The sequence below is a fragment of the Triticum aestivum genome, chromosome 5D (assembly GCF_018294505.1).
Source record: "Triticum aestivum cultivar Chinese Spring chromosome 5D, IWGSC CS RefSeq v2.1, whole genome shotgun sequence".
In the NCBI taxonomy this organism is placed as follows: Eukaryota; Viridiplantae; Streptophyta; class Magnoliopsida; order Poales; family Poaceae; genus Triticum; species Triticum aestivum.
The window spans coordinates 7052198-7062069 of NC_057808.1; the positions used below are offsets into that span (position 1 = coordinate 7052198).

Here is a 9872-nt window from a genome sequence, read left to right on the forward strand (position 1 = left end):
CTAAAAACTGAAGTATTGCCCACATATTTGAATACTGAGGTTTTCACTTACTATGGTTTTGGAAAAACTGTGTTGCCAAACTAGGCAAGTAACAAGTAAAGTACTCTCTCCCCTCCGTTCACAAATATAAGATTTTTTAGATATTTCAATATGAACTAAATATACCGACTGAAATAAGTGAAGAAACACACTAAAATGTGTCTATATACATCCAATAAAAAAAACTTAGAACATCTTATATTTGCGAACGGAGTTACGGAGGGAGTAACAAGAGAATAAAATAAATGAATAGAAACTTAAATAAAAAATCAAGGACAGTGAGGTGAGGGCATTCTGGGGCTTATTTAGTGGGCTGCAAGAGCATCTGAGCATGGACATGAATGATTGCCCATCCAAGCTTGGCCCACATCATTGGGAAAGAAGATGATGTGGTGCAGAAAGATTGAGCCATATCCACCAAGCAATTTTTTCCACGCGCTTTCGCTTGCACGAGAGCCATAAAGCCTGCACCTCTGCTGGATCTCACCTCTCGGCTGGAAGCACTACCCATATCCTCCTGATATTAAAATCCCCTTCTGCACAGGCACTGGGCAACACTTCGCAGCGCTGCAGCAGCGCTTCTTCTCCAGGTAATAAATCACAGTTTCTCTTGTTCCGTGAAAAATATCTTTTCGGTATAGTGAAAGTAGCATGCTCCTCTAGCATCTGCTTGGTTGCTAGCTTCTTGATGCTGTTTTAGATGCTTTTGACCAGTCATCCGTACCGTTCCAAGACCTGCTCCTCATGTATAATGATGCCTTCACAGTCGAAACAAGAAACCTTAATGACAAAGGCATTTCTGTTGATTTGGGTGTAGGATCTAGATCTGACTTCTAGGCTGGAAGTACCCATGATGAAGACTCCCCTTTCCCACAGCAAAATCTAGATCTCACTTATTCCTATGCTGGAAGTACCCATGTCCTGAGATAAAAATCCCCTTCTCCGCACAGCACTCTGTTCAGTGTCACTTCACAGTGCCACGCCTCGGCTTTTCCATCTTTTGTTCCAGGGAAATATCTTCTCCTACCGCATGATTGCTATCTTTAGTTACAGGACCTGCTGCTTCTTGACCCTTTTTTTAGTATGGTTTCGAGTTTCGACCAGTCATTCACACAGTGGCATCTTTGATTCAAATAAATTCCACTGGAATTCTGATAAGAACCTTTTTGATTTAAAGGAATTACATGTAATTTTGTAGGATTCTGCTCTCTACGATTTCCCCCCATAAAGCTCGTGTGATTATTTGTAGGATTGACAAGCATACGAATTTCACTATGGGCCACTTTTCATGTAGAATTCAAAGCAGAGTTTTAATTGAGTCTAAGCTCATTGATTTGTTCTGCTATTTATATGACAACTATGGCCAGCAGATTCAAGAAAGTTTCATCCTTATCCTATGGTGCAACCAAATAATTTCAGTTATCATATTTTTTTTTCCTTTTCTGCGGAGGATAAATAAACTCACTCTGATTTAGTGATTGCAAATCCAAGAACCGATAGAGTGCCGATGGCATACACAATATTTTCTTAATGCTAACTTAATGCTGGGTTTAGGGAAGACACACACTTGCCTATTCATGGTATTTGTTCAGTTAATTGAGAATAATGGTTTTACAGTTCTGCCCGTCAACGGAATGGGAGGATAGTTATCCAACCTTTTCTATTTGCAAAACAGTAGAGTGGTCATCTTTGTGTAATTCCTCTCCGAATGAATGCAAGTTTTTTTTACTAGGCTACAATTACTTGGGCAAAACTGTCGCATGCTTATGCTTTTAAGTGACTGTATTCAGAAACTTACACGTTTGACTTGTCTTAGTGCAGTTTCTTGATAGGTCTAAGTGTAGTATTGAAAACTATAACATCTTACAGAGTGCTATTTTCTGAAATGTGACATGTTAAAGAGTGGTTTTGTGAAATGTCTAATGCTAAAGTGTAGCGCTGTCTAATATTTTCTCAAAGGTGTAGCATAGCAATAGTGTTAATTATCGAAAAGGTATGTGTGTCGTGATATTTACTCTGTCTCTCATGATCGTTGAGAATCTAGTAGCCGAGTCTGATAGACTCATGAAGTCATGAATAATGCACTTTGTCTTGTTTCAAGGGTATTTTGTTTGTAACTCCAAATGGACCGCCAAGCTATTGCCTCAAAAAGTGAACTGGAGCATATTCTACTTGATGAAGGCGCGGAACCAAAGGCCCTGCCATTATCACTTCTGGAGCACATCACAAGCAGTTTCTCTGCTGACAAAGAAATTGGAGATGGTGGCTTTGCAAGGGTTTATAAGGTATGAATGTGGTAACTCCCAGCTGCCTTTACCTTGATCATAGTTCATCTGAAAACTTAAGTTGACGCTGCCAAAACATGTTGCGGTTACAGGGAGTGCTAGACAATGGCACGGTTGCTGTGAAGAAGCTTTTTGGAACGGTTGATCTTGATGAGAAGAAATTCAGTGAAGAGGTTCGTTGTCTAATGAAGGCAAAGCACAAAAATATAGTGCGGTTCCTAGGATATTGCTCTGATACACAAGGGGAAATGGTAGACTGTGAGGGAAAGCTTGTCTTAGCAGATGTGCGAAAAAGGTTACTCTGCTTTGAATATCTACCTAAAGGGAGTCTGGATAAGCAAATCACTGGTAGGATGACGTGGCACATATTTTCTCAAGCATCTATTTATTTATTGTTTAGTGACCAAGGACTCAAGTATCTCAAATACCAAACCAACTTTCTGTTCTCCCGTTTTGTAGATGCATCATGTGGACTTGAGTGGAGTAAACGCTATCAAATTATCAGTGGAATTTGCGACGGTTTATATTATCTTCACCAAAATCACATCGTTCACTTGGATCTTAAACCTGCAAATATACTGCTACATGATAATATGATGCCGAAAATAGCTGATTTCGGCCTCTCGAGGTGCTTCGATGAGAAGCAAAGCCAAACTATTACTTCTAATATGCTTGGAACTATGTAAGTTTGCTATATTACTCTTGGGAGCTCTTTTTTTGTTATAATGAACGAATATTGATCCATTTTCCCATTAATTGTTTAAATTATATAAATATTAATGCAGAGGATATTTGGCGCCAGAATTCTATGCACGCAGACAGATCACGTTCAAGCTAGACATATATAGTCTTGGTATGGTAATCATAGAGATACTAACAGGAGAGAAGGGATATGCTAATATTGATAATGTAAGATGAGTTCACTCCAATATAAGGTCTAGATTTCAAAATTGTACTGTGGTATACTTCTTTACATAATATTAGTCTTCCATTTTGATGTATCATGGTATCATTCTTGGACCAGATAGTAGTGCAAAGCACAGATTAGCTGCAAAAGGATAAAACATCTTTTCCCCTGGAATGATGGTAACTGTAAAATTTCTATACACATAATGTTACCGTAATGTATCCACGGTGTTTCCATCTAAAATCTGGATGAACGCTATTATATGTGTAACATATTACCATATCGACGCATCTTAATTTGTAAATTGTCTTTGCGGGCTACTGGGTCAAATACAAAGTGACTCACGTAACTGTATCCCTATTTTTATATAGTAGGTCACTATGATTGAGTAATTTATTTTAGCTAGGCTCACTCGTTAGTGTGTTGCTGGCGTGCAATTTCAAATCTTTATAATGTCTGGAGGTCTGGTTCTTCTAGGTGGCATGGGGTTTTGCTATGATTTTATGCCTCCTCCTTTAATATAATGATATATTTTATGCCTTCTTTGGATTTTACCACTCTGCCTGATATGAAGATATGGAATATAGATTCTATAAAGGTATATGTTGCATAACATAAATCATAATACAAGATGGCAATTTCATAGGTACTTGAGAGGTGGAGAAGTAGGTTGGATAAATCTCAGGAAGACAAACAACTGGTACAAGTACGAGTATGCACAGAGATAGCTATTGAGTGCACTGACTTTAACCCGGCGAAAAGACCTGATGCTCATCATATAATTGATAGGCTTGGTGCAACAAGAAATGCAGATGAGTTTGCTACTGAAACAGAGGCAAATAGTAGTTCATCAGTACCAAAGGTAAGGTCACACATACATGCCTGATGAAGGCAGTGTTGAGGCAGCATTGTCTACAACAGCTAGCCAGCTACTGTTTTTCAGTGTGTTTGTATGGCCAATCTTTTGATCGTTGCATTGTAGGTCTTTTCTTGTGTTGTCTTGCAGTTATATAACATAGTAGTTGCATTATTTTGAAGGCTTGGATTTTTTTCCCTATCTATATTCTCAAATTTTGAACGACTGAACTTTTTGTGTTTGGGGTGCTGCATTTTTTTCAAGGTGTCATTTTGACACATTACAGTATTACCGTTTTTTCTCAGCTTGCTTGCACATTCTTCAAAGAGTTTAATTAAAAAATCACCCATACCTTTGGTTTAATTTGAAATAATTGTAAACTTATTTAGGTTATTACAGAAATATATAGTTAACGTCTGAAGAGTTTATATTCCAAGAAATTATGGCTCTGATATCTATTCTGATATTTCCATGTACTTAAATAGTAAAATTCTTGCAGTTGGCAGCTGTCTCCCCTGGTCCCACAATTTGTCCTGAGAATGCAATGGATAATGAGTTGAAGAAGTCAACAGAAGAATTGTTTAGTATGACAGATCAAATCCAGTGTTTCAGTTCGATGCCAGATGACAGTTCTAATGTGCAGCTAGATACGGGCATACGGGAAACAACATCGGATGTGGAAGAAGCACTGATCATCGGGAGGACTGAAGAGAAGCAGAAAATAGTGGCTACTTTATCTGAGAGCATCACACCAGAGGTCACCATTCTTCCAATATATGGCTTTGGAGGTATTGGCAAGACAACCTTGGCTCAACTAGTTTTTAATGATTCTCAGTTTGCTGGCTACTCCAGGGTGTGGGTCTATGTGTCCCAAAATTTTGACTTGAATAAAATTGGCAACTCTATAATATCACAGTTATCAGAGGAGAGTCATGTAACTGAAAAACAGATGATACATAATCACCTCAGAAAGCTACTTGCTGGTAAGAAGATTCTTATTGTCTTAGATGACGTGTGGGAGAAGAATCCAGATACACTAAAATCTTTGAAGGCTATGTTAAGGCTTGGTGCAGATAGCATGGTGAAAATTATCGTAACCACAAGAGATGAAGCCATTGCAAGGGAAATTTGTCATACAGTTGAGCCATACAAGCTAGAGACTTTGACAGATAAATTTTGTTGGAAAATATTAAAACAGAAAACTGCCTTCAAAAATCGAGTCGACAAGAAACAGTTGAAGCATATAGGAAGGGAGATTGCCACCAAATGTGGAGGTGTCGCCTTAGCGGCTCAATCACTTGGATACACGTTGAACGGCAAGACGTCTGACGAATGGGAGTCAGTGAGGGACAACTATATCTGGACTGTACCTACTCCGGAGGATCCATCATCAAAAAATCATGAAGTGCAAGCGTCCTTGTTATTAAGCTATCACCACATGCCTGAATGCTTGAAGATGTGCTTTTCCTATTGTGCAATCTTTCCAAAAGGTCACAATATAGTGAAGTGTGATCTAATTCACCAATGGATAGCTCTTGGATTCATTGAGCCATCTACGATATTTGATACTATGCAGCTTGGCGAAAAATATGTTACACAGCTTTTGGGGATGTCGTTCCTTCAATATTCAAAGACACCTTCGGTAAGTTTCTACATAATTCGATTACTATTACTTTTCAACCTTACATATGTAAACTCACATAGTCTACATATTCTGATGGGGAGCGAAAGCATTATGGTGCATATTGCAAAAAGAAAAAAATTGCTCTTTTTTTGGAAAACTCATAAATGTATGAGGCTGTTCTCACTAACAAAAAATTGTGACAAAATATAATGATTTGTGAACTGTACAGTTGAGGCAAAATCGTGCAGTGTGCAGTGCACACATTGTTGCTCCTTTTGGCCATTTTTTGTCTATTTTTTCAGATAAACATATGCGTATTTTAAACATAATTTTTCTACTGCTTGTAGTGTAATAACACAAAAATGTGATTTTTTTTAAAATATATGCAAGTGCAAGTACTTGCCAATGGGTGTATGTGTCCATGTATGCAAAATATCCACTCTGAAGCTCCATAGAAAATGGTGTTTGACCTGTAGGCTGTGGTTAAGTAATATCAACTACTTTTGCAACTATATATAGGTCACTAAACTTGTTCAACTGTATTAAATTCGTAATTGTTCCATATTTGTGCATCAAGGTCAATGAATCACTGCATGTCTCGTGATGGTTTTCAGTTAGCATGACGAGCCACCCTGCATGCCATAATACTATATAATGATCCAAGTACAAATTTAGTAGGTCTGCTCTATTGCCAAGCAGCTTGTGTCCAATTAATGTGTCATGGTGGTGATATTCATTGACCTACTCCTTCCGTCCTTGAATAAGTGTATTTCTAGCTTTTGTAAGTCAATGTTTTGAAATTTTGACCAACTATATACAAAAGAGTAATAACATATATGACATCAAATTGGTATTATGAAAGTACATTTCAAAATAGATCTAGTGATATTAATTTAGTATCATAAATGCTAGTACTTTTCCCTATAAAGTTGGTCAAATTTTTTAAAACTTTGACCTAGGACAAAAGCTAGCAGTACACTAATTTGCGGACGGAGGGAGTAGTTTACTTCGGTTCGGTGAGCTAGTCTTTGCAACTATGTGGAATTGTGACTTGTTTTTCGAACTGACGTAGGGTCTCGAAGGACCCAGAAAGATATAAGAATAGCAGTTTAGGGGCCCATAGTGTAAGTAGTCTCTACAATGAATCAATATTCCTTAGACTGTTCATTTATATGATGGATGAAAATGACGCTAGCTAGCTATTCTGGTACTTTGTCTCATGGAAGCACAAACAAAAGAAATGTTGATCGACCCGCATATATAATTGTAGCAGTTTAGTCCACTCTACTAACTTCTTAACCTCTATGGATTTAAATTTGACCTTTTCTCCGTGTGCTCTCCTATGCACGACCTTGACTACTGCATGATCTTTGAAGAACCTATCCAGTCATACCAGCTTTAGTTGATACTATACTCACAATGTCAAAATACTGTTCCAAATGGTTATGAAAAATGTTGCATTTTTTCTGTTTAATATACTATACTTCATTTACACTTTTTACACTGATATGGAAGTACTTATATTGATAAATGTACTACTATAAAACAATCAAAATTCAGACAGTATTTTTGCTTCTTTTGCTGCAGAGTGATGGACGGCGGGACAAAGGTGTTACCTTGTTCACGTTGCATGACCTAGTGCATGATCTTGCAGCAGCGATGTTGGCCGACAAAGTTAATAAAAAGGGCAATGCTGTAGAAAGCAGTTGCCACTATGCATTGGTCACAGATTGTAGCAAGCCATTGCAGTTGTCAACAAGTTCTCCTGAAAATACCTATTTCAAAAAAACCTTTTACCCGTTTCAAAAAAGGAGTTCTACTGAAAAAATAAAGGCATTGTTTTTTCTGAACTGTGGCAAAATAGAGCTCCGTGGTGGTGCATTTTCACCTGCTAAGTGTCTCCTTGTCTTAGATTTAAGTGAATGCTTTATTCGGAAGTTACCTAGTTCTATTGGACAATTGAAGCAGTTAAGATATCTTCATGCTCCACGGATCCAAGATCAGGAGAATCCCAATTGTATCTCCGAGCTCTCACAATTAAGTTACCTCAACCTTGGAGACTCTCATTGTATCTCAGCATTGCCGGAGTCAATTGGAGATATGAAAGGTCTGATGCATCTTGATTTATCAGGTTGTGTTGGAATAAGTGACCTCCCAAAATCATTTGCGAAGCTGAAGCAGTTGGTGTATCTTGATTTATCATATTGCAAAATGTCTATATCAGAAGCTTTGGGTGGTTTTACCAAACTTCAGCATCTGAATTTATCAGATAAATTTACTATGCACACAAAGCACATCATAGGGCATCCAGAGGTCATCGGCAACCTAATCAAACTCAGGTACTTGAATCTATCGTGGTGCATGGACGTCGTGGCCCCGGACCAAATTAACAGTTTGGTTTGCTGTATCAGTACCCTTTCTAATCTAGAGCATCTGGACTTGTCATGTAATACCGGGATTTGTAGTATACCAGAAAGTATTGGCAACCTCAGGAAGCTTCATACATTGGACCTCTCAGGCTGCTACAACCTAAAGAAGCTTCCCGATAGTATGGTTAATATGGTTAGTTTGAAGGATCTATTTGTGGAAGAAGAACTTACATTGGATGAACCATTGCTCCCTCGGTTAAATTGTGCCTCATTGCCACACTTTGTGGTGCATGCTTCAAGTGACAAATGTTGTAGCAATATCATTCTGCTTCAGCCTACAAATCCTGATAAACTGACGATAGATGCACTTGAAAATGTGAAGTCTGCAGAAGAGGCACACAGTATAAAACTGATAGAGAAACAAAAAATGAAAAGGCTAACATTTCAATGGACTGTAGCTGCTGGGAGGTTTGTGGATGACGAGGAGGTGTTGGAAAAACTAGTGCCACCAAGCAGTGTACAGAAATTGTCTATAACTGGTTACAACAGTCTCAGCCTTCCTGATTGGTTCGTGGGTATTAGGCAATATCTCCCTAATCTTTGTGTGATAAAGTTGAGGAATTTTCCGAAGTGCAAGAACCTACCACCACTTGGTCAACTACCAAACCTACAAGAGCTGTGTCTCCGCGGTATGCCTTGCTTGGAAGAGTGGAACATGGCATATACCAGTGGCGAGAAATTTGCAAATGAGCTCATGTTCCCTAAGCTTCAGAGGTTGGACATAAGGAAATGTGCCAAGTTGAGGATAAAACTATGTCTTTGTAGAGCTATGATTTTGTTCATAGTAGATTGCGATAATGTGCTATCATCATGGGGAGAGATCTTGTCACACAACAGTGCTTCCTCCTCTTCCCCAATTACAAATCTTAATGTTTCTGACAGCAAGTTGTTTCACCACCTCCCCGCCCCGCATAGTTTAGCTATCAGGTTTCGCAATGATCTAACCACCTTACCTGAGAATCGCCAACAGTTCTCCTCCCTCCAATCATTGTCCCTGCGGCTAGGACGCAGCAACGAAGCAGAACTGCCAAGATGGCTGTTTGAGCTTACATCTCTTCAGGAGCTGGAGATAAGCCACCCAAAGCTAGAGAAACTGAATGAAGACACTAGGCAACTCACAGGACTACAGTCACTAAGTCTGTCTCATTGTGAAAGCATGGCATCACTACCGGAATGGTTAGGAGAACTTACCTCTCTCAAGAGATTTCAGATCAAGTACTGCAAAGGGATCAGATCATTGCCAGATAGCATACGAAAACTGACCAACCTTGAATATCTGGCCATTGATGGCTGCTCTACATTAAGGAAGTGGTGTGAATCACAGGAGAACAAGATGAAGCTTGCTCACATTAGATGGAAGGTATGGGCCTGCCCAACTATATATTGTATTGCTTTTATTCTTGCACCGACCATTTAGTACTCGATCTTTCTTTAATGATAAATTAGTAAGTCGTGCACATGCAACACACGTCTCAACTGCATGAATTAATTTCGGAAAAAGGTTCTCCCAATATAATATGGTTGCAATCTATAAAAAAAGAGGTAAATACACCAGGAGTCCTAGAACTTGCATGTGATGTTTAGTTTAGTGCACAAACTTGTAAAATACGTGATTGTGGTCATCAAAATTGCGCAGACGTTCATATACGGTGCTTCCATACTTATCACGTGCGCCCATCGCTCGCCAGCGTGGCAGAGGCGCTTTGGTCTTAGTGCATGTGGCATTTTATTT

The 9872-nt window shown here is 38.8% G+C and overlaps 1 protein-coding gene across 1 annotated transcript in view; it reads left to right on the forward strand.

Moving 5' to 3' along the window:
* Positions 1-516: 516 nt before the first annotated feature.
* The window catches only part of LOC123119075 (putative disease resistance protein RGA4), a 16491-nt gene continuing 7135 nt past the window's right edge, over positions 517-9872 (forward strand). The window contains exons 1-7 of the mRNA XM_044538737.1: positions 517-2324; positions 2417-2672; positions 2784-3006; positions 3110-3233; positions 3878-4093; positions 4587-5729; positions 7299-9500. Of these exons, the coding sequence (XP_044394672.1) occupies positions 2163-2324; positions 2417-2672; positions 2784-3006; positions 3110-3233; positions 3878-4093; positions 4587-5729; positions 7299-9500 (4326 nt within the window). The 5' untranslated portion in view covers positions 517-2162. The remainder of the gene's footprint in view (positions 2325-2416; positions 2673-2783; positions 3007-3109; positions 3234-3877; positions 4094-4586; positions 5730-7298; positions 9501-9872) is intronic.